Consider the following 25,772-nt stretch of genomic DNA (forward strand, 5'->3'; position numbering starts at 1 on the left):
GTAGTGCTGCCTGCCAGTGGGTTTGACCCCGGAGAGTCAGGGACCGATACGAGTTGAAGTCAAGCTGCCTTCCAATCGGTATGATGTCCAAAAGTCAGGGACCAATTTGGAGACACGTAGGGCTGCCAGCCAGTCGGTTTTCCCCAGAGAGTCGTGTTCTGATGTGCGTCGAAGTTGGGCTGCAAGCCAATTGTTATGACTCCAGATCATCATAGACCAATGAAGATCAAAGTCGGTCAGTTATCCAATTGGTATGACTCCAGAATGTCATGGACTGATGAAGATCGAAGTTGGGCAGCCATCCAATTTGTATCACTCCAGAGAGTCAGAGACTGACGAGGACTGATGTCACACTGCCATCCAATTGGTATGACTCCAGAGAGTCAGGGACCAACGAGAATCGACATCAGTCTGCAAGCCAGTTGGTATGACTTTGGAGAGTCAGGGACCAATGAGGATCGATGTAGGGCTTCCTGCCAGTTTGTTTGACCCCAGAGAGTCAGGGACCGACACGAGTTGAAGTCGGGCTGCCATCCAATCGGTTTGACTTCCGAAAGTCAGGGAAGATTGAAGTTGGGCAGCCATCTAATTGGTATGACTCCTGAGAGTCAGGGACCTACGAGGATCGACGTAGGGCTGCCAGCCAATCGGTTTGACCCTGGAGAGTCAGGGACCGACGAGAGTAACAGGCGGGCTGCAAGTCAATCGGTATGACTTTGGAAAGGCAAGGACCAATTTGGATTGACGTAAGACTGCCAACTAATCGGCTTGACCCTGGACAGTCAGGGACTGACAAGCGTCGAGATCAGGTTGCAAGCCAATCGGTATTAGTCCAGAATATAATGGACTGATCAATATCGAAGTCAGGCAGCCATCCAATCGGTATGACTCCAGAGAGTCAGGGACCAATTTGCATCAATATAGGGCTGCCAGCCAGTTGGTTTGACCCCAGAGAGTCAGGGACCAATGAGGGTCGAAGACAGGCTGCAAGCCAATCACTATGACTCGGAATATCATGGAACGATGAAGATTGAAGTTGGGCAGCCATCCAATTGGTATGACTCCAGAGAGTCAGGGACCGACGAGGATCGATGTCAGGCTCCCATCCAATTGCTATGACTCCGGACAGTCAGGGACCAAAGAGGATCGATGTCAGGCTTCCATCCAAAAGGTATGACTCCAGAGGGTCAGGGACCAATGAGGGTCAATGTTGGGCTGTAAGCCAGTCGGTATGACTTCAGAAAGTCAGCGACCAATTTGCATCAGTGTAGAACTTTCAGCCAGTTGGTTTGACCCTGGAGCGTCAGGGAGAGGCAAGGGTTGAAGATGGGCTGCAAGCCAATCAGAATGACTCGGGAACATCATGGACCGTCATGGACTGATGAAGATCGAATGTCATGGACTGATGAAGATAGATGTTGGGCAGCCATTCAGTTTGCATGACTCCAGAGAGACAGAGACCGACATGGATGGATGTCAAGCTGTCATCCTGTCGATATGACTCCAAAGAGTCAGGCACTGACGGGGATCGGCGACAGGGTGCCATCCAAATGGTATGACTTCAGAGAGTCAGGGACCAATGAGGGTCAAGGTTGGGCTGTAAGCCAATCGGTATGATGTCAGAAAGTCAGGGATCAATTTTCATCGACGTAGAACTTCCAGCCAATCAGTTTGACCCTGGAGAGTCAGGGAGAGACGTGGGTCGAAATCGGGCTGCAAGCCAACCAGTATGACTCAGAAACATCATGGACCAATGGAAGATTGAAGTTGGGCACCCTTCCAATTGGTATGACTCCAGAGAGTCAGGGACCAATGAGGGTTGACATCAGGCTGCAAGCCAGTAGGTATGACTTTGGAAAGTCAGGGACCAATGAGGATTGATGTTGGGCTGCCTGCCAGTTGGTTTGACCCCGGAGAGTCAGGGACTGACATGAGTTGAAGTCAAGCTGCCTTCCAATCGGTAGGATGTCCCAAAGTCAGGGACCAATTTGGAGATACATAGGGCTGCCAGCCAGTCGGTTTTCCCTGGAGAGTCATGTTCTGATGAGGGTCGCAGTTGAGCCGCAATCCAATCGTTATGTCTCCAGATCATCATAGACCAATGAAGATCAAATTCGGGCAGTTATCCAATTGGTATGACTTGAGAATGTCATGGACTGATGAAGATCGAAGTTGGGCAGCCATCCAATTTTTATTACTCCAGAGAGTCAGAGACTGACGAGGACTGATGTTACACTGCCATCCAGTTGGTATGACTCCAGAGAGTCAGGGACCATCGAGAATCGACATCAGTCTGCAAGCCAGTCGGTATGACTTTGGAGAGTCAGGGACCAATGAGGATCGATGTAGGGCTTCCTGCCAGTTTGTTTGACCCCAGAGAGTCAGGGACCGACACGAGTTGAAGTCGGGCTGCCATCCAATCGGTTTGACTTCCGAAAGTCAGGGAAGATCGAAGTTGGGCAGCCATCTAATTGGTATTTCCCCTGAGAGTCAGGGACCTACGAGGATCGACGTAGGGCTGCCAGCCAATCGGTTTGACCCTGGAGAGTCAGGGACCGACGAGAGTCACAGGCGGGCTGCAAGTCAATCGGTATGACTTTGGAAAGGCAAGGACCAATTTGGATTGACGTAAGACTGCCAACTAATCGGCTTGATCCTGGACAGTCAGGGACTGACAAGGGTCGAGATCAGGTTGCAAGCCAATCGGTATTAGTCCAGAATGTCATGGACTGATCAATATTGAAGTCAGGCAGCCATCCAATTGGTATGACTCCAGAGAGTCAGGGACCACTTTGCATCAATATAGGGCTGCCAGCCAGTTGGTTTGACCCCAGAGAGTCAGGGACCAATGAGGGTCAAAGACAGGCTGCAAGCCAATCACTATGACTCGGAATATCATGGAACGATAAAGATTGAAGTTGGGTAGCCATCCAATTGGTATGACTCCAGAGAGTCAGGAACCAACAAGGATCAATGTTAAGCTGCCATCCCATCGGTATGACTCCAAAGAGTCAGGGACCGATGAGGATCAGTGTCAGGCTGCCATCCAAACAGTATGACTCCAGAGAATCACAGACCAGTGAAGGTCAACATCGGGCTGTAAGCCAATCGGTATCACTACGGAAAGTTAGGGACCAATTTGCATTGACCTAGAATTTCCAGCCAGTCGGTTTGACCCTGGAGAGTTAGGGACAGACGACGGTCGAGGTCGGGCTGCAATCCAATCAGTATGACTCCAAAATGTCGTGGACCAATGGAAGATTGAAGTTGAGCACCCTTCCAACTGCTGTGACTTTGGAAAGTCAGGGACCAATGAGGAACGATGTAAGGCTGCGTGCCATTTGTTTGACCCTGGAGAGTCACGACCGACACAAGTTGGTCACGTATATGTAGGGGACGTGGATCTCAAGGCTTCACAAAGAAAGGGGTGACCGAAAAACTTTGATAGCAAATAAAGCAATGCCTTCCTTTCTGGGAGAGATGTATTGATAGGTGATAGAGAGGTGGAACAGCAAGTTTAAAGAACTCTTTGTTAAGACAGAAAGAGCGTGGCCTGGGGGCTGGACAAATGGCGGCTTGGGAAGAGAATCCTTAAAGATTGGACAAACCAGATTTGACACTAACTTGTTTGTGATAGAGCTTCTGTTTAAAATTCAAATAAACTGTCAAGCAATTTCACTGTGATGTTTTTCTAGCTGTTCAAATCTTGGTTTATTGGTCCTGACATCACGCGCATGCTCATTCGCTCACACACTCACTCACACAGAGGGCAAGATCCTCTGAGAGGATCCTTCACCAGAGACCATCCACTCTCCATCCATTCACAGACATGCCCCAGCTTCAGTCCACAGATATCCATCGGCTGGTTTCCGAAAGAGGACATCCACCAGCTTCTGAATGCAGACCCCACCGCTTTCTGTCCCCCAACATCCACTAGTTTCCACCAGGTCCATCAGCCGGACATAAGCCAGCTTCAGGCTCTGGATCTCCACTGGCCTCCGACTGTGCCTCCCTCTTAGCAAGTCCACAAAAAGAGTGGACTTGCCTTCTTCTCTGGTCCCAGATGTAGCCAGCTTCACTTTTGTGGAGTGTCTTTAGCCCTCTGCCCACTTGGCTCCTCCAACTGTCAACTTCCCTTGAGTTCTGGGCTGAGAGTCACAAAGACGCTGAGCATCATGGGTTGCCATGGTAGCATGAGCCACTCTGAGATTGTTGATGTTGCCATGGCATTGAGCAGTGGAGATGTCAACAATCCCCCAGCATCAGGGTCTTGCTTCTTCTTCCCCATGTGACCTTACAATACATCTGAAACTCTATCCAAAATAACTATACACCAAACAGTAGCACACAATCTTAGCTTTTGATTCAGAGATAGGATGTAAGGCTCCCTCACTTGGGAACCATTTCTGGCCACCACGATGTAGGCTTTAGCACTGGGGTAGGTCATTTGGGACCTAAAGATCTAGCTCTCAAAACAAACCAAAATGCTTTGGAAGCCCAGGACTGTTGAATATATAAATCAATCTAATTACAATATAGTTACAGTAACAAAATTCTAGTAGAAGGAATCGAGTAAACAAAGTCCATGAAAAGATGTGCTTGCATACCAAACATAATGGTGGATTCAAAACATAAAAGATATAAGGTGTAAACATCAATTATTATACCAATATAGTAAGGAGTAATCAGTGCGTTGCAAAAACATTGCATGGAATGATCAACCAAATAAAATGTGAGCATTAAGCATCAAAATTAATAGCCTTTAGGGCTGAAGAGCTGGGTATAAATACCCCAAATAAATAAATAAATGTCTACAAAACAGAGATAAGAAATATGGGCCCAAGGCAGTAAAACATTAGCACACAACAATGAAATGTATATATCCAGAACTTCTATCTATTTCTTTATTAAAATATTTATATCCTGCTTTTGATCCAAAGATGCCAGGGTGGCTTGCAATAAAATAAAACAATAAATAAATACAAATGTTTTAAAAAATATACCAGTATTGTAGTGGACCGATGGCTCCAACTGGCCACTGAATGAACTTGCAGGATTCTTTTTGTTATTGTCTTGGTGAAAATGGGTGTGGGCCTTTCTAATGGAGCTTGAAGCTAAAACATAATTGCATTTGATCTTTGGTCTTCTTTATTGTTTAATAGATCATAGAAATGTGTTCCTTACCATCCACTTATAATGCTAAACTAGAGGGCCACATGCTGGGAATATTTCTTCCATTAGTTCCCCCCAGAACTCAGGGATGTCAGTAAGTTAAAATGAATGCCAATCATTCATATATATTTAAGGGTGATGATTGGCACCCCCCCCCCCCCGCTCCATCTTGATAGTTGCTCCTTGGCATCTGTATTTAGAGCAGCCATTTCCATCTCCCTTGTGTTTGCTTCTCTTATTTTGTCAGCTTTGTATGTTTCCATAATTTAAGCATCTCACCCACTAATTGTTCTCACTTGTGAAAACACAGCTCATTATAAGGTAGCCTCTTTTAAAGTCTTGTGACTTTGACAGTTGAGCTTCTAAAACTCAGGAGTGGGAAAAGTGTGAATATAGCCTTTTCTTCCACAACATTTGTTTTAAATATGGGTATGTAATTCCCTTCCTTCAACAAATGTCAGAGCATGCATATGACTTAATAGTGACCCTAAAGCAACCCTATCACCTGTGCGTGTGTGTTAGTAAGATTTCTTAAGAGGGAGTTTGCCTTTGCTTTCCTTTGAGGTGGAGAAATGTGACTTTCCCAAAGTCACCCAGTGGGTTTCCATGGCTGAGCAGGTACTCAAACCCTGGTCTTCAGTGTCATATTCCAGTGCTCAAACCACTACACTACGCCTACTCTCAAGGTGACTTACAAAAATTGAAAGAAATACAGATAAAAGCTCTTAACAGTAAACACACACACACACAAAGGAAAAATCTAATTAAACTGTTGATAGAATTAAAAGCAATTTAAAAACATTTCCCAGTTCCCAAGGGCCTGCCAAACAAAAAAGTCTTCACTTGTAGCTAGAAGAGCCCCATGGAGAGTGCCAGTCTAGCATCTTAAGAAAGTGTGCGTGAGTGTGTAGGTGAATATAATATAAATATGATCCAGTCTTTTAAAAACTACAATGGTGTCCTATTTATATCTTCCAAGATCTGATACAGTGGTACCCTGGGTTACGAATTTAATTCGTTCCGCGGCGCCATTCGTAACCCGAAAACCTTCGCAAGCCGAAAAAGCCATAGGCGCTAGCGCAGGAAAGCCGCGATTTCGTGCGAAAAAGCGCCGAAAAGCACCAAATTTTTTTCGGAACCCGAAATAACCTTCGTAACCCGGAACAGTTTTTTTCTATGGATTTTTTTCGTATCCCGGGAATTTCGTAAGGCGGTGCTTTCGTATCCCGGGGTACCACTGTATAGTGAAAAGAAAATGTTTTGTTTGTTCATGCCAAAGTAACAAGAAAGTCATAGTAGAAATTGATGGTATGTTCTATTCAGACTTTGTCACTAGCTGTATATTATCCAAAGACAATCCAATTTCTATGTCCTTCTATTTCCCCTAGAAACCACCCTGAAAGCCTAAGGAGCTCTATCAGGATGCGCTACAGTGGTCTTGTATATTAGGTGTTGGATGTGCCCCCCCCCCCCCAGTCTTGTTGCAGTTCCCAGCAGCCCAGCCAGCATAGGGTGAGCCAGCATTCCAGTGGTGAGGAATAGTTGCAGTTCAAGAACATCTGAAGGGCCAGCCACAACATTCACACTCATACTGTACATAGTCCTGTAAATAAGTGAACTAAGCTGTCAATGGGCCCGAACAGACAGGCCAAAATAAAGCTGCTTCAGGTCACTTTGGAGGTGTGCTATTTAAATGACACAGGCCTCTGAAGGGGCCAGAAGCTGCGCCAAAGCTGCGCTCCAGTCCTTAAACAGCATAATAATTAATTATAATTTGTTTTATTTATATACTGCTATTCCAAAGATCATAGCGGTGAACAGCAAGTAAGCTAATGAGCAAGTAAGCTAATTTGCCCCCAACAGTCTGGGTACTCATTTTAGCGACCTCGGAAGGATGCAAGCCTGAGTCGAGCTTGGGCCCTTTTGCTGGTCTTGAACTCGCAACCTTGTGGTTTTGAGTGAATGGCTGCAGTACAGGCATTTAACCACTGCGCCACCAGGGCTCCATACCTCCATACCTCCAAAGTGACCCGAAGCAGCCTTATTTTGGCCTGTCTGTTCGGGCCCAATATAATGGGGGCATGCATCCAACAGTAATGATTTAGTTGACAGAACAGAAGGAAACTCTTGTTAAGGTGAGAAATTTTAAAATGTTTTTCATAATGTAGGTGCTTGTGTGGAATTAATTTATATATTAATCCCCAAACCAGTATGGAATCTAGGACCCTTTCACACTACACTGTTACAGCACTGTGATTCCTCTTTAATTGCTATGAATTTATCCTGTGGAATCCTGTGGTTTGTAATTTAGTGACCCATTAGAGCTTTCTGGCTAAGGATTTTAAATAACCCACCCTGAAAACCCTAGGATTCCATAGGATGTTGTCATGGCAGATAAAGTGGAATCATAGTGCCATTGTTGTATAGCGTGGAAGGGCCTTTAATTTGTGAACTGTCTTGGTTAAGTCTTTTATCATCCACTTGATAGAGTTGTCTCAAGTCCTGAATCTTGTGAACTAATATTTTTGGAGTGGCATTTTATGCAACATCATGCATGTATAGGTCTGATGTTTAATAGAGGGAATGTACTTCTTTGCTCCAGGCATAGTTCAAATATTAATACTTCAAAGAAACTTTGCTTTGGTGGGACAGCCATACATTAAACTAAGGGGTTGAACAGGCCAGCATAAAAAGCTGGATTCAGGGTGTCGTGGGGGCATGGTGCCCGCTTGCCGCCTGCCCTGATTCTACCCCTGAACCGACATCACACCGCCTACCTGCCCAGATGGTGGGCAGTGTGGGAATGCTCCTGCGGCACAGCAGTTACATGCTGCGTGCCGCAGGAGTGGAGAAGAGCTGCAGCAATGGCAAAAGGGACACATTTTTTTCTGGCGTAAAAAAAGAGCGGCATTTTGCTGCTCCTTTTTGCACTGGGAAAAGGCCAAATTGAAGTGGGGCTGAAGCATGTGGTCGCTGCGGCCATGATCTGGTGTACAAAGGGGTGGGGTGCTGCCGCCCCTTTAGGCCATCTGTTTTTGGCCTAAGTCTTGTTTATTCATGGATTGTGGATAATTTGTTTTCTGAGAATAGAAAACACTTTGTTGGATTCAGACAGTGGTTGCTGAACAAAAGACTTAATCATAACCCAAGTCCTTTATTCATTTGGCTTGAGAGGCAGTGTATTTGTAGCCAAGAGAAAAAAAATACACGAGTAACTGTTGTATTTTCTCCCCCCCCCCCCAAAAAAACCCCCTTTTTTTGGGAGGTCAGTTGGGGGAATTCTCCCCATGTCCTATGCCTCTTGACTTGAGTCACTTTGTGTGTGTGCGTATGTGCCTTCAAGATGCCTGCTGACTTAATGGTGATCCCATTCATAGGGTTTTCTTAGGCTCAACAAACATTTTTTTTGGGGGGGGGGGCAAGGTTCTGGAGTCTGGCCTCAAAGCTCCAGGTGTTTCTCCATGAGACATATTAATCTAAATCCATTTCACTCTGGCTTCAGGCCTCATTATAGGACTGAGAAAGCTTTGGTCATCTTGGTGGCTTATGAAGGGAATTGGAAAGGGGAAATGCGTGCCTGCTGGTGCTGCCGGACCTCAGCGGTTTTTGATAGCATTGATCTCTGGGATGGAACTTGGGGCACTGTTATGCAGTACTTCTGATATTTCTTGGAGGGGCAAACTCAGAAGGTAGTACTGGGGGACTCCTGTGTGATGATCTGTTGGTTCTGTTTTTGTCTTCTATGCTGTTTGGCATCTACGTAAAAGTGCTGAGAGAGGTCATTCAGAGTTTTAAGGTGTGTTGTCCCCAGTGTGGTGATAACACCCAACTCTACCTATCCTTCCATCTGATTCCAAGGAAGCTGTCTTAGCACTCAACCAACCTCTGTTGTCAGTAATGGATTGGATAAGGGTAAACCAATAGAAATTATTATTATTATTATTATTATTATTATTATTATTAACCTTTATATATAAAGCGCTGTAAATTTACACAGCGCTGTACATACAGTCTTTTTAATTGGACGGTTCCCTGCCCTCAGGCTTGCAATCTAAAAAGACACGACACAAAGGGAGTGGTGGTGGGGAAGGGGCCTCTCTAGTAGGATAATACATATAAAATACATAGCAATACAGGAAATGATTCAATAAAACAGGCAACAAAAGAACATCAAATAGCAAGTGACAATTATGCAATGCCTGGGAACGCTGCCCTGAACAGGATGGTCTTCAACTCCGTTTTGAAACTTAGTCCAAAAAAGACAGAGGTACTCCAGATCAATCGAAAGGCAAATCAGGTAATAGGGACTCTACCTGTGTTGCATGGGGTTTTATTCCCTCTGAAACCTCAGGTATGCAGCTTGGGTGTTCTCCTAGACTCAACTCAACACACTGAGCCTGGATGTACAAGTTTCAGCAGTGGCCAGATGTGCATTTACAGTGCTAAATCTAGTGCACCAGCTGTGCCCGTTCCTTGAGATGTCAAATCTGTGTATGGTGGCACATATTGTAATTTTATACCATTTGGGCTACTGTAAGGCTGCCTTTGGAAAATGTTCAGAAACTTCAGCAGATCCAAAATTTTGCAGCCAGAATGCTAACCAGGGCCAGTAATAGGGAATATATAATTCCCTTGTTAAAACAACTTCACTGGCTACCGGTTCATCCTTGGCACAATTCATTATACAGCTTAGTTCCTGACTATCTGAAAGACTTTATCTTCCCATATGAACCTGGAAGAGTTCTAAGATCTTCAGAGCAAGGCTTTCTCTCAGTTCTGCCACCATCACAGGATTGCTTGATGATGACCCAAAAGAGAGCCATCACAATGTCTGCTCCCATCCTCTGGAATTCCTCTCCTTGAGAGGATAGGGTGCCCCCCCAATGGGCTTTCTTTTCACTGGCAGGCAAACACCTTTTTTGTTTAAGCACGCTTTTGATATGTACACACTCCCAGGGGGCCTTCTTATTGGCATGTGTGGTATATTTATTTTTAATTTTTGTATGCTTTTAAAATAGCTTTATACTGTTTTAAATACAATTATTTTAATTGTTTTAAAATTTATTGTTAGGTTTTAATTGATTTTCTTCTGTGAGCTGCCTTGGGTTCTACTCTAGGAGAAAGGTGGCAAATAAATAAATAAATAAATTTCATGAAAGGAAATTCCTTGAGGTGCCACATGGACCTGCACCATTGCTTTACAAATCTGGTGTGGAAACTTAGCTTGTCAGGAAAGGAACTGTTCTTGTGGAACCTGTACAGGTATAATTCAGTTAATGAAGTAGTTGTGTTCCTGGACATGACTTCTGTAACAGAAAATTTGGTACCAGAGGTAGAAATAACACAGAAAGAATAGATATAGGTTCCTGCACCACAAAAAAAGAAGAGCACTTCAATATGTTTTACTCAAAACAGAATAAAAACTTAATAGATTTTATTCAGAACTTACAGTATGCACATGGGAAATGAAACAACCGGGTTAGATAAGCTTTGCACAAGCAGATAAAAACATGTCGAGCCTTCTCCAAACCACTTGAAAGCTTCTTCCAAAATGCACCCAGAGATTTTTTTCCCTTCTTTCCCCAGTCTTAGCTTTAGTTATGATTTTCACTTTGGTGGGTAAACTTATATTTCTATTTTTCTATTTTTCCTCCTCCCTCTCTGTTTTACTTTTCATGCATATTTAGAAAGGGCTTCTAGAGGCAGCTGTTGTTACTTTGCTTGTTCTAGGCAGCCACTCACAGCTAGAATAGGATCAGTTGAGCAGTACCTGACTCTTTCCCAGCTCAAATTTCATTGCACTGTTTACTGCAGTCATGTTGCTTGCAGCAACATGACTGCAACTTGGCAATTGGAAGTCTGTTATTCTAGTTCCTCAACAACCTCTCAGTTCCAATGCTGCTAAAAGAAAACTTCTAGCTAGATGAAGGACAAGAAGGAAAAGAAGTGGGGCTGGTGGGCAGAAAAAGATTTTGTAGAAAGGAGCGACTTTGGCTTTGTTAACTGAGGTATGCCTCTATGTTCATTTCATGAAGTGTTAATAAAGCATTCCTTTCTTCTTGATTTCCAGGATTTTGGTTGGTGCCCCACAGGCAGATTCTAAATACAGTGCTTCACTTAAGTCTCCGGGAGCTGTCTTTAAATGCCGTGTTCACACCAACCCTGATAGGAGGTGCACAGAATTGGACATGGGTAGAGGTATGTAAGTATGTGTACATCCTGTTTAAAGAATTAACAATAATCCATGGTGTAGACATTATGGAGAATGAATCATGCATTGGGAAAAGTGAAAACTACTCTTCCTGTAACATGGACCTGCCTTGCTGTTTCCTGAGTATCCCTTCTGTTTTCTGTACAATGCTGTATTTATGGGTGGCTGTATATCAGTGCTGCTAGACTTCTGCAGTCCCTTAAATCCCACTGTGTCTGTGATAAAGATAGACAGGGCATGTAATTCTTTTCATTCATGTCTGACCAACCACAAGACATGGGCTTGTGTTTTAGAAGTTTTTCTCCTTTCCCAATAACTTTACCAGCTCAGTATTCATGTTATGCACATTTCTGCTGAGCTGGCTGGCTATTTAGAGGCTGAAAAATTATCAGGGTCATTTACCACCTTGGCTGGCTTGTTTGAACAATGCATTGCTTTTATAATATCCTCTTATTAAGAGTATTTTACTAACATGGATTCATCTTGAATAGACTAAATATAACAACAAGTGGTACAGTTAGCTACAGCGGGATCACTGTATCCATGGGGGTTTGGTTCCATAACTGTATGTGAATACCAAAACCCCCCATGGGTGCTCTAGTTCTCTGCCATTTTATATATTGTATAAGGACTTGAGTCTGCTTACCATTTTATATACAGTATAAAGACTCCCTTGGTTACTTCCATAGCTTGGCTAAGCAGACCAAAGGCAGGAGCAGTGCCTGGTACCAGGTTTGCATTTTTTGGGCCTGTAAGGTGGATGATTGGCAACCCCTTGGAAGAGAGATACCTGAGGCTGTTCAGTACTGTACTAATATGGCATAGGTCAGAAGGAGCAGCTGCAGCAGCCTTCACATGTTTACCTACATGTGGCACTTTGTGCACCTCAGTTGCCAGCCATGCATTCTCCATGCTTCTCTTTGTGAAGGTGCTACAGTCAGGCAGCTGTGCAAAGGCTGCCACCACTGTGCAAAGACACTGCAGCCAAGCAGCTCCATGTGGCTGCCTGACTGTAGTACTTTTACCTGACTACAGTGGGCTTTGTGCAGCTATCCAGCTGCACCATCTTTCTGCAACCAGGTTGCCAGCCAAACATTCATTATGCTTCCTCCTATTTGAAGATGCTGCAGTCAGGCAGCTGCATAAAGACACCACCAAGTGAAGGCACCATAGCAGGACAGCTGTACACAGCTGTGGGACCTTTGCCCAGCAGCAGTGACTTTTCTGTAGCTGCCTGAGTGCAGCACCTTTGCATGACTCAGACACAAGGCATGCATTCTTTGTGTTCCACACTTGCATGAAGACGATGCAGTTGGCAGCTATGCAAAGGCCACCAACACTGCATAAAGGCCATTGGGCGAAGGCTCTTTGTTCTGCATGGAAAAGGTAGATTCTGCTATTGTAGAGCAGAGAACAAGAGAGGAAAAGAGGGAAATGAGTGTCAGGGTGGAGAGGGGAGGTTGGGACTCCTGGTGGTGGCAGTGATAGCACTATACCATGCTGGCTGTCAAGAATCCAAAGTCATCTTTAACTCTCATTAAATAATCTCATTTTTATTCTGGTCCTTTGTTTCAGCCAGTGTTCCGGGAATGCCTTGTGGGAAGACATGCAAAGAGGACAGAGATGAAGAATGGATGGGTGTCACTTTAGCAAGGCAACCAATAGCTGGAGGAAGTATTTTGGTAAGTTCCCAGTTCTCTTGGTATCACTGATGGGTGAAGTGTCCCACTGTCATCAGCAGTAAAGGTGTGTGAATGATTGTTCTTTATCAATGACTGTGATGCCTTGCAAGTCCAGCTCAATTTGTAATCACTTCCTTTAAAAGGAAACACAAATTACATTCCAAGGACAAAGCAGAGGGCTCTTACACCTGGATCTGTCAGCCTTGAGGGGGTTTCCTTTTCAAAGCGGTTATGGCTTTAGGACTTGGAACTGAATAAATGGCACTTTATGTTCCTATGAATGCGTCTGCTCTTCTTCCCTTTTTCCAACTTTAAAAAAAATGTTTCATGTGTAACTGTTAAATTTGTGTGAATCAAGATCATAGTTACATGATACTTCATGACATAATTTTACTAGAAACTTTAAATTTATATTTGTGCTACATATTAGGTAAGTGACTACTGAAGGATACGTATTTGTGTGGGTGGTCTGTATGAGGTCACTAGTTCAAATACAGAAATCAGCAGGCATTGGCTTTTTCCCCCCTGCATGAAAGCACATGGGGGGGGGGGAAACACACCAAAATGTATAATGGCTCACACTCAATAGCTGCCCTTGTGTAGGTTTGCTACATCATCAATAACAATGATCCTTCTTCACTTGTTACTCCCACGAAGGGGCAAAGTGTGTTGCAAGGGATTGTGTGACCCTGTTAGGTGACTCCTTAGAGTTCCATTCTCAGATCTCACCCTCTTCTTTCCATCAAAATTAATCTCTGACTAGAGTAAGTCTTTGTGCCTGGTATCTATTCTGCTGTTCTTCCACGTGAAAACTGTCGCTGCCTCTGGTATATATGAATCAGGTCTAAATGGTTTTCTGGGTGAGTGAGAATATCAACCTAACTGAAATCCATTAATATTTATCCCAAAAATTATAAAGAATATTTCATGCAAATTCTACTGCCATGTTAAATGAACGTCATTTTGGTCAAGAGGATGTGTATTTGTAATTTCTTTGGATTGATGTGTTTTTCCTAAGGCAAAGTCATTTAAACTGGCCAGTAGAGACACAAGTGTGCTAATACTCTGTTAAACTCTAGATCTGTTAAGTATCAGTTTGGGACAGAAGGAAAAAAAAAAAAAAAAAGGCTGATAAATTGCTGACAGGATAAACTTAAAATACAATTTTGGAAAGTCTCTTGCATTTTGAAATATCAACATGAGAATTAGTGTTTGTATTAATCTGAGTGTTTCAATAACATAACTGACACTCCTTGTTCTTCCTATGCTAGAATGAGTTTTACAGTCCTATGACATGTGCTGGAAAAGTAACTCGGGACAGTGCATTAAGTCTTGGAGAAAAGCCACAAGCATTTTAATCTTTGCTCTTTTGAGCGCCTGCCCCATTTATCATACAATTTGTTCTCTCCTAACTTACTTCTTTTCCAAAATTCATGACATTTAAAAAAAACAAAACTTTTTTTTTTTTAAAAAAAGACAAATGGCTAGTGGTGCACATCAATATGGACATGGTTAGAAGTAAAATGTATTGGGTTTATTGTGTTTTATTCCCAGATAAAGTGGGTATAGGCAAACCCCCCCTCCCTCACTTTCTAATTTCATTGTAGCTTCTTTTATTTAGTGCTGGGGTTTGAATCACTCATCTTTATCACTTTCTGTATGTCGATTCATAATAGGAAAACTAGCTCAAACCAAAGGGCCTGTTGGTTAAGAAAGGGCTGGGCAGCTGTGGAAGGGTAGGGGGCCACATTGGCCTCTTAAGAGACCTTGGAGGGTAGTATTCACTAGTTTATCTGCACCAATGAAATGAAATAGTTCTTGCCCCCAAACACCTATTAGGGGCATGGGTCATTTTTATCATGTTTGGTGGTCCCAAAAGGCCTCTTCTGGATGTAATCTGGCCCAGGGGACCCACAAAATGAAGTGGGAATGCATCCCACATCTCCTGTTGACATTTTGAAGCATTTGGGGTCAAAAAAAGTTAAAAACATTTTTTTGGGGCAAAAATTGTTTTTGACCCCTGGTGGCCCAGGAGTGGCTCTAGATGTAATGGAGATTCCCCCCACCCTCACCCCTACAGTGCATTTGGAGCAAACTTTTTTTTTTTACCCCTAGAGGCCACAAAAATGACCCTAGGGGACACATACAGCCTGCAGGCCACACTTTGCCCACTCTTGGTTTAAGGATCTTGGTGCAGTGATCCCCAGTTGATCTCCCCAGATGCAGATGAACTACAACATCCAGTATCATTGATCATTGTCTGTGCTTTTTGGTCCTAAAATATCTTGAGACCAAAGTCGGTGAATCACTGTAGTCCTAGTTTACTGGCTTCTTTGTCATGCTTAAGGCATTTTTGATGTTAACTTAATTCCCATGGGAGCTAGAGTGTGGCTGTGCATGTATGAACTGTGAGCCAGGAAATCCTTGGTTTACATCTTACTTTCAGCAAGAACTTGCCTTAGGTGAGCAAGTACCCCAGATAGAGAGGTTGCGCATGCCCCTTATGTGGCCTGAGCTGGTGGACCTCTGTGTTGCCCTGTCAAATTTATGTTAGTGAAAATACAAACATTTAAATTATTTTGTTGGGAAACTCCCACCCACCCCAATGCGCTCTAGAAGCATGGACTATATTTGAAGTGCTCCCATCACCATCAGCCATGACTAACATTGATGCTGATTTTTTCTTCAAAGCTAATTTAGGCAGAAAGGAGGAATTTACTTCAGAAGACTAACAATGTCAGTGGTTTTGACTATTGGAGGGACAATAGCTTGGGGCAGAGCACACACTTTGCATCTGCTCAGGCTTAATCCTGTTACCTTTATATTTTAAAAAAGAAGGAACCAGTAGCAGTTCATCTGAAAGACCTCTGCCTGAGATCCTGGAGCATTGCTACTGGGAGACCCAGAACAGACAATACTGGGCTTTATGCACAAATAATCTGAGTTAGTTTAAGATGCCCCTTATGTTCTGATGGGAGAGAACATAGTTTTCCAACTCCCAGGAACCCTTAACTGGTATGGTCATTGGCTGGGACATTCAGGGAGCTACAGTCCAAAAAGGGAACTTTTCTAAACTCTTTTTTCTTTACACTTTTGGAGAGGGGTTTTCTGTGGTCTGAGCCTGGGAGGGATGAGGCACCTTCCTATCGCCTGGCAAGGTGAGGCAGGCCACTAGCCATTACTGCTTCTGGCTCTACTTTTCAGGTTGTATTTTGACATCAACATAGTTAACATGACACCAGTGTTTTTCCTTTCCCCTTTTCTCCCCCTTTGCTTCCTGCTTTTGTCTCAAATGTTCATTTCTGAATAATTCCTAGTGGTGCCAACAGAATGCTACAGATCTTCCCCATTGATAGCAGCCCTGAATACTCTTCTATGAGAGTTTGAGTAATTTGTGCAGGCCATGACAGCTTTTACTAACTTAGAAAATAAATATATAAATTAGGAATAACACTTTTTCTAGCTTTATTTACATTGCCATAATTTAAAGGGGCCTTTTGTTGCTATGATTTGTATTGGCTATAAATTTTCTTTGTATTCAGAATTCCTTCCTTCTTGCGACATGCTCTGTTCTCAGGTTTCCTTGGCGGACTTGCATAAAAGTTGGCCTTAATGCATGTATGTCTGTAGGATACTGTCTTACATTAAATGTATATCTGCCTTTTGTATTCACAGTGGAAATGCTCCACGAGAGAAGCTATTTCCTGAACACTCTAGATATAAATATTTCATGATTTAAAAAAAAAGAGTCTGAATGCAGCCTGTGTAGGGAATTAAAACCATGACTGGGGCAGCTTAAAAGAGCAAATAACTGAGTTCATTTTCTTATGAGCTTCCTTACATACATCTGGCTGTCAAAGCTGAGTGCCATTATAAACATCCTTTGTAGAATTACATTCCTTGTTCTGACATGGGCAAGCTTCACAAAGATGCTTAGGGCCAGTGGCATTAATAGGCGGAAGTGAGAAACATCTTTATTCAGTAACAAACTGCATTCACATTGCTGAGCAAAGCATGTTAAAAAGAAATGAATCTACAGCATGTGTTCTGTGTTGATAACATCACCATAGGTGTTCAAGTATAACAACAAATGCTCCTAAAAGAGTTGTTTTTTGCAAATTACTCTTAAATAGATGAAAGAATGAGCCTTTAAACTTTGCTGAAAATCCTGGTTTTTTTTCCTCTTTGAAACTGAGGTGCGTTACACACGCATCGAAAGTACATGTTAGGTTTAGGAAGGGGAGTATTAGGGTTAGAAAGGGGCATCTATTCTAGACGCCCCTCAACCCTAGTACGGACTGGGTCAGTACAAAATGGCGGTGCCCGTCCACATGAGCACTGCCATCTTGATGTCGCGGACGCATAGCTTCCGGACATCATGCGGCGGAAGTGATGCTGTGAGTGCGCAACTAGCGCCTTGTGGTGCCACTTCCGGGGTGCAGAAAGAAGCGCCATTTTTGGGCTTCTTTTTTGCTGCGTCCGGGAACCGCGCGGTTTGGGCGCTGCGGTTCCCGGACGCAGCAACCGGCGCTTTCAGGTGGTCTGTAACGCGCCTGAGATTGTTTCCCCCTCATTCCATATCTTCTCCCAACCCTGCCCAGGCCCTGAGATCCTTAGGAGAAGCCCTTTACAAGCATGATTAGTGGAAATTTGCAACTGGGCCTTTTCTGTGAGTGCCCCTAGGTGCTAGAACTCCATTCCTAGAGAGGATGGGATGGCTGCCTTCTTGCTGTCCTTGTGTCAGTAGGCAAAGACTTTTTGATTCAGCTAGGCTTTTGAGAACAAAACATTTTAAAATAAATGGCTTCAAAAAGTGTGCTGTACTTTTTAAATTGTAATGCTTTAAATTGCTTTTTTATTGTGTTAACCTTTTTAATAGTTTAATTCCATTTTTGTATATTTTAATAATATTGTCCTTGGTTATAATTGTAAGCTACTTTGAATCCTGGTTTGGGGGACAAGTGGAGTATAAATAATAATAAAAAGTAGTTGTTCTAAGTAGCTGGAGATTACACTGGGCCAAGCTATTTTTCTGCCTGAGGCAAAGAACAAGATGGCAGTTTATGATGGAGGAAGAAAAAACACACATACAGAACTGACCAGACTGGCAATTGAATTTTATTTCCAAGCTGCCTATGAGAGAGTACCTTCTGCAATCCCTGTTCTAGCTTACCCCCTCATGCTCTGTTGAAAACAAAGCATTTAACTCCAGCAAAAGAATGGCCAAGGAACCCAGAAGAAATGGCTGGGAGGGAGCTGCTACTATCCTCACACCCCAGCATCTGCCACCCAAGTTTCCACTGTGTTTAAATGGTAGGGCTGATCTTGAAGGAGCAGTAAGCCACTCCAGTTTCCTGAATAAGATCTCATGTAGGGTCAGGTTACTTCAAAGCTTCCATATACACATCTGGAGAGAAAAGCCTGCCTTTGCTTTGCACTATCCAGGGCTTGCATGTGTGGCATGTGGGAAACCACAGTTCCGTTGTTCATATTGCAGTGTGATCACTTGTGGTCCAGCGGTCTATGCATTTTGGTTTTGCATATGCTGTTCTTCTGTACATTGGCAGGAGGAGTGAGAGAGACCTCATGTTCATTAATGTGGTCAATTGATGTCTGCCCAGTCACAAAAGATTCAGCAGGGTTCTTGATATGTTCTGGATATAGTCATGTGCTGAAGGCCTGAGCAAGGAATTAAGGTCATGTTCTACCACAGATAAACAGCCTAGTGGCAGAAAAGAGAAAGGAAAGCCATCCAGAGAGCTAATAAGATAGTGAGGAACATTATACAATTGCCATGGTGGAGAAGCCATGTATTCTGTGAATGCTGGAGCAGAGATGGCTACTGTTCCTCCTCAGCTCCATTCCTTTCTCTTAGATGGCAGCCTGCCATTCCTCAAATGTAATGCTTAGGGTTTATGGAGGATAACCTGTTGCCAGTGTTAAGGTAAGATTCCAGAAATGAAAGGGACATTGTTATTTCCTTGTCTCAGACAGCAAATGTCTTCTGTCAACTCTGCTTGGAGTGGATGGATCCTTGACAAATGAAACCACTGCTGACTTTCATCTCTCTAAGTCCTCTCTGTCTTGACATCACTCTTTGTATCATCTTGAAGTGAGATAACTTGGAAAGGGCAAGGTGAGGAATTAGGAGGGCTGGAAAGGCAGAGGAGAATGCTTCAGCCGATCTGAATGTGGGTTAATACATTGTAGCCACCTATTTTAGAAGATGGAGAGTTTGGGTATATAATGAAGTAATTTTTATTTTTAAAATTTAATGTTCATTGTTAAAGTTTAGTTTTGATCTGAATCTGTAGATTAGAAAATACATGTTGCTGATGGGCAATTGTTGCTATTTATACAAGCAAAGATGATTTATCTTGTCTTACTGCTGTCTCTGGCCAAAGAGAGTTTGAAGTTTAGTGATGCACCACACATTTCTGAAGAATCTTTGAATGGAGATGTTAGTTGGAGGAGTGTGCCCAGAATGGAAATAATGCATACATTCTTCCACTTTCACCTTTTTGAAAGAAATGAAACAACAGTATGTTCCAGCCATTGATATATTGCAGCCAAGTGTGAAAAATTATTTTTTCTACTTGTTCATTTCAGGCTTGTGCACATCGTTGGAAAAACATCTACTATGAGACAGAGTACATACTTCCACATGGTTTTTGCAACATCATCCCACCTAATCTGGGGCCCAATGGTAAAAAGTTATTGCCCTGCTATGAAGGTAAGAAAAAAAATATCTTTCTATTTTTGATTATGACTTGTGAATGGACATGTTCACCATTCACTTCCCCACATGGCCATGGTGATACACGATACATTTCAACAAACTCTCTTCCTTATGTGACTATGAATGACATGTAGATACCTAAGGTTTTGGACATCTTGGGGGTGTGAGGCATCTAAATGCCACATCCCCAAGCTCCGTGGAAGCCAGCTTTACTGGCCAGTCTTTTCCAGCTCTATACCTCCTCTTTGTGTGATATTTTCTGTGTACAAGTTGAACATATAGGGTGATGAAATGTAGCTTTGCCTGACCCCTTTGCCATTATGTTTCTCTCATATTCTGTTCTAACAGTAGCCTCTTATCCTAAGTAGAGATTTCTCATCAGGACTATCAAATGTGGTGGCACTCCCATGACCTTAAGAGCTATCCATAGCCTTTTGTGATCTATGCAGTAAAAGGCTCTACTATATAATCTATAAAGCACATGCTGATTTTCTTTTGAAATTCCTGAGTGCACTCTATAACCATTATATATTTGCAATATTGTCCCTTGTGCCTCTTCCTTTCCTGAACTCCACTTGCACCTCTGGGATTTCTCTCTACATATATGATGGTAGTCTATGTTGCAGAATTTTGAGCATGATTTTTCATGCTCTTATTATCATAGATTATCAATCAGTCAGGGATTGGTTGATGACAGATCCAGACCTCATGCTGGGAGGGTAACCCCACCTTACCGCTGTGTTAATAAAGTGGTGGCCTTTTCTTCCAAACTGTAGTCATTATTCGGTGACTCCCCTCCACAGCAGGGTTGAATGGTTGTGCTAGAGAGTGAGGTTTACCAGATTTGATTTAGTTTGAGCATAGATCTTAACTGATTAATCAAATAGAGTTATATTGTTCTGTCTTCTATGAGAAAGGCATGAGTGAGCCTCATCCTATGTGTTGATTTTCTAGATACTGAGTTTGGTCCGAGACTGGACTGAACTTCAGAAATAGTGGAGGCAGAGTGAGCACTTACAACAAAACTGGAAAGATCTGAATTAAACTGGATTTTGTAGCTCATGGTTTTGTTAGCCCTTCTGTGTAACAACTGGCTAACTAGAGAAAGAAAAAAAAATAAAAATAGAAAAAAAACCCTCAACCTTTTAAGAAACACTGTTATGTGTCTGGAAACCGTAACTGTTAGTGCTTCAGAGCATTAACAAAGTGTTTGCAGACTTAACAATTGGAGGAGAATCGTCTGGTTTTGGTTCCATCTTTGGCCCCACAGCTCCAGCTCATCTGTAATAAAATGAAAGGAAGCCATAAAATTCCTCCCACTTCGAAGATTGGCTTGGATTGTTTTTTTCCCTTTCTGTTGGCAGGACTGGTCTTGAAGGACTGAGAGCGTCATACATGCCATAGCATGCGTGTTTTTGTTACTTGTGCAGAAATCCTAAATAGAGGCTGTTGCCTGCCTGTGTGAATGTGGCATATTGTGTGTGTGTGTGTGTGGAGGGGGCAGATATTTATCTTCTTCTTCTTTTTTTCCCCAGCAAAAATATCTCAGCAACCAGATATCAGCCAGGAATTGGTATAAAAATAGAAGTGTGTGGACCCAAAAGCCACAATGCAGCCAGCTTAGAATTGGTTGTTCTGGTGTAACCGATTGTGCAATCTATTGTGTTCCAAATAGGGCTGAAAATTGGGGATTTGTTGGGCTGGTGTGTCAGCTGCCAAGTTGCATTGTCACAGCGGGTGACTGAGTTTGCTTTTCATGAACTCTGTAACTCACAGCTTTTAAAGGCAGTTAATTAGCTCCGTCCTCCTCTAAAGAGATGGCTGAGCTCTATTGCTCTGACTTCAAATTGACAGGGATCCTCCCTTCCTAGAATAATCTTTTTTAATGTACCCTCCAAGAAGAAACAATGAAATTTTTGGCTGGGAGTCTGCAGCTTTTGAGAAAGGATGAATGGAAATTGAGGGTGGGATAGAAACAGAACAGGATGCAGTTAGCAGCTAAACAGTGATTCAGTATTTACTGGACACAAGCTTTTGAGCTAGCCAGGTCTGGATTAACTTTTCCTTGTGAAGAAAAAAGCTCCAGGTTTGTATAATGAACAGTTTTATGGTATGTGAATGATGGAAGAATTCTTGCACTAGTGAGACAGATTTAAAAAGGATATGTCTGTCTGTCTATCCTGATAATCCTGTTTATTTTTCACTTGTGAATATGTATGTAGTGCTTTCCTCAAATTTTGGACACTCTTTGTGTCCACCTTCCCATAACTGTTTCTGTGTTCACCACAGTATGCGGTAGGGAGCCTCCAGTATTTGTATAATCAGACTTCTGAAGCATGTGAAGAATTTCCATAAGTGCAGAAACATCTTGCCCTTCAGAAATTATGAGAAAATAGTGATAGAAGAGAATGGTAGAGTTGAGTGGTGTGATTTTGAGGACAGAGTGGAATGTGTGGCTATATAGTGTCTGTCACCAAGGAGATCCTCTTAATGCACATAATATGTGAGAGAGGCTAAAGACCAGAGCATACCCCTATATTGTTGCTGCATTACCCTAGCAATGTGCAGGTGTGTATCCTAGTGGATGTGTAGTGGAGGTACACATTTTTTCACTTGTTTTTTCCATGTGGAATTTTCTTATCCTATCATAGATTGGACACACCAGCTTGTTATGAAGTGTCTTTATGGAGCATACATATCTGATCAATAAGAAAATATTTCCCTCTCCTTCTGCCATGGAGTCTTGCTGCATAGTGGGTTCTGCTGCCAAAAGGGTTATGTGGGGTCTCTTGGAGAAGTTGAAATCTGCAGCTGGTATTTAGTAAGAAACCTTTTGCTCTCCAGTTATTTTTGGCTACACCTCTAATAATTGACAATGCTGGCTGAGGTTTTCTTGGAGTTCAAGTCTGAAATGTTTTGGGCAACCAAGGGGTCGCCATCTTTTGTCTAGCAGTAATTGAGAGTAGATCTGGGGAAGAATGAAAACCAAGATAGACAGAAACAGATCAAGAAGAAAACAGCAAAGAATAGTTTAGGCTTCTGGCCATGGTTATCAGCAGCCATGATACAGGGACGTAGCCAGGATTTTGGGAAGGGGGAGTCCAGACTAAGTGCCACCATTATAATGGGACTTGAGTGCGGCAGTGCAGCAGCACACACCATTCATTGTATCTAACGGAAGGGGGGGGGTTCGGACACCACAACTCCCCCCCGCCGGCTACGTCCCTGCATGATATCAACAATTCCTAGCTGACACCTTGTCTGATTAAACATCCCAGCACACAAAGAGGAAAGTATGATATGGCCCGATAGTTCATATAATCTGGCTACCTGCTATTTAGGGTAAGTGGAAGTCTATTATATTTTTGAATATTACCCAAAATGGCCAAGGAGAAAAGTGGGCCAAGTTGTACACTTACTGATATTCTACACTTGGCAACTGGTTAAGGAAACCTTTGGGCCTCCAGATGTTTTGAACTTCAATTCTCAGAAATCCCAGTCAATATGTTCATTGTTTAGAAATTCTAGGAGTTGAAGTCTCAAAAATCTAGAGGACCAAAAGTTGAGAACCATTGGTTTAAGGTATTACTCTCATAAATCAAAGGAGCCTTGTTAGTAATGTTTATTTCTTTGAGTATTTGGACTCATACTGAGAACATTTTAATCTTATCTACACCCCTGTGTTCAGATTTTTTAGCTTGGTACAAATTGGGACTAGGGTATTGGTTCCATTGCTTCCTGTCTCCTTGTTGTCATCTCATGCAGAAGTCTCTCCCCATACTCACCTTTCAGAAAGAGCCATAGTGGAGTGTAGTATTCCATCTATACTGTGTGTATTCATAGTAATGTTCTGTTTATACTAGAACACAGGTTGTAAACCTGTGTCTGCAGTCAGATTTTGGAAGAACTTTCCTCTCATGGGCAGTCACCCGGGACATTTTTTAAGCAGCTGAGAGAGTGGGACAGTAGAGAATTGACTGGGTCTGTCCCAGCCAAACTGGACAGTTGAAGGGTGTGACATATGCACATATAAGCCACACTTACATGCTTATTAGTCACTAACAAGATGCCACAATATGTGCCAAAGTTAGATCCAAAAGTGTATGGTTTGGCAGGATTTACACACAGTTAATCAGGGTAGAAAGAATGCATGTAGCCCTGTGGCACATTCCTAATATCACCCATGATTAGAAGGTAAGAACATGAGGTCCTAAACAATTCATCTCAAATGCTACATAGTGGCTTTTCCCACTTTCTCCGCAGTTTATATAAAGAAAAAAAGAATGTAACTGAAGATATTTAACTAGAGCTGTGCCTTGTGATCATTTTGTGTAAAGTTGTTACATAGATTCACAGGTCTGCTGAGCATAAGAAAATCCAAGTGTCATTATACTTGAAGGGAGAAGTAATAAGTATGAATGATTGTGTTTCTGAATACCTGTTTCTTTTGGGTTTCACTGTTTACTTTCTGCTCTGATGATGGGGAATATCTTGACAGGCATAAAACTGCTAAGGAAGTGAGCAATTTATATGGGAGTGGATGCCCATCTTTATCTCTACGCTTTCCCTTCACGCTGGTGGCATTGTGGAAGTGATGTCACATCAAAACTAGGCATACAAGTGAAGTGCGGTTCTGCAGTGGGTGGAAAAGCCTAACTGCAGCATTTGTGGGTGGTTTCTGCCATTTTGAATCATTGTCAGGCAAAACAACCACAACAGCAATGAAACTGAAAACTGTCTTGGTCTTGAAGCTGTTTTTGGTGGAGAGGAGGGGGCTTTGGGGTCTAAAAAACTGGAATTTGAGGGCACACTTTCCAAACCTCTGAAGTAAGGGGGATAAGATTAGAAACTGAGAAATTAGATTTTGTTCTTTGATACAGTCTGACTGCATGGGAAACAGACACCATCCAAAATGACCTTGTGAGCAACATTCTGCCTCAAAACATCCGGAGAAAAAAGAAGTTCTGAACAGAACACCACATTCCTCCATCTCCACTCCAGATAAAATGTCTTTCGTTTTCATAAGCAGATTAAAAATGGCTCTTTGGAAAGTTTGCCTAACTGTAGAAATACTTCATTACATGGCTTCGTTGAAATATGCTGGAGGTCCTGGTTTAGTTGCCCATTTCCCCCAGTGTAATTTCATAGTTCCCCAGTGACTTGTACTTTGTTATTTTAAAAAATATTGTCACAGAGCTGCTGAAGGGGCAGTCCTGACACAAAACAATTGTTGCTTTCTTTCTTTTGTTTTGTCAAAGCAGCTTTGAGTGCAATATGGATAGTAGAATGGGCAGAAAATGTTAAATGTGTGTGTATTGGCAGACAGATCCTAAACTTTGGTTCTATTCATATGAGAAGGGATGGAGATTGCTAGTCGTAACACTTCATTGCTCCCTACGTTAGTGTTTTGTCCAGAACTTTTCTTTCTTGTTCTTCCTGTTATATACATATGGCAACAGTTCTTAAAGTAAACTGGTATCATTTAGTCTGCAATGTAGGTGTGTCTACTAGTGAACCTAGACTGGCCCAACATTGCAAAAGGAAGCTCATTGGAAAGTCCATTCCTCTGTGCTTTGTGGACCAACAGAAGAGCTCAGGGTGATGGGAACAGAGTCCTTTGCAATCTTGTATTCTATTTTTAACTTGTACTGTATTGTAACCTGACTGGATCCAAAGGAAGAGGCAGGCTAGAAATAATGACAATAATAATAATAATAATAATAATAATAATAATAATAATAATAATTTTGCCCTTCTCAGTAGGCTCAGGCAAAAGCAAACTGCTGCAGCATGTAGGCTCTTCCTCGTGAATAGCCTTTACCCATTGCACCATGCTCTGATATCATTTGGACACATGGGAAAAATCTTGCAATTCATTTGTATAATAAATACGCTCTCAATATCAAGTGTACTGATGGAGTGGGGGGAAGTGTCATTATTTTCTGTGATCAGATGACTGTGTGCTACA

General features: G+C 42.6%; 1 protein-coding gene across 1 annotated transcript in view; it reads left to right on the forward strand.

The window, feature by feature from the left end:
* ITGA9 (integrin subunit alpha 9) overlaps positions 1-25,772 on the forward strand; it is a 288,073-nt gene that overhangs the window by 23,158 nt on the left and 239,143 nt on the right. Inside the window, exons 2-4 of the mRNA XM_042475622.1 lie at positions 11,243-11,370; positions 12,959-13,065; positions 19,675-19,798. Coding sequence (XP_042331556.1) covers positions 11,243-11,370; positions 12,959-13,065; positions 19,675-19,798 — 359 coding nt within the window. The remainder of the gene's footprint in view (positions 1-11,242; positions 11,371-12,958; positions 13,066-19,674; positions 19,799-25,772) is intronic.

Source organism: Sceloporus undulatus, chromosome 6 (genome assembly GCF_019175285.1).
Source record: "Sceloporus undulatus isolate JIND9_A2432 ecotype Alabama chromosome 6, SceUnd_v1.1, whole genome shotgun sequence".
NCBI lineage: Eukaryota > Metazoa > Chordata > Lepidosauria > Squamata > Phrynosomatidae > Sceloporus > Sceloporus undulatus.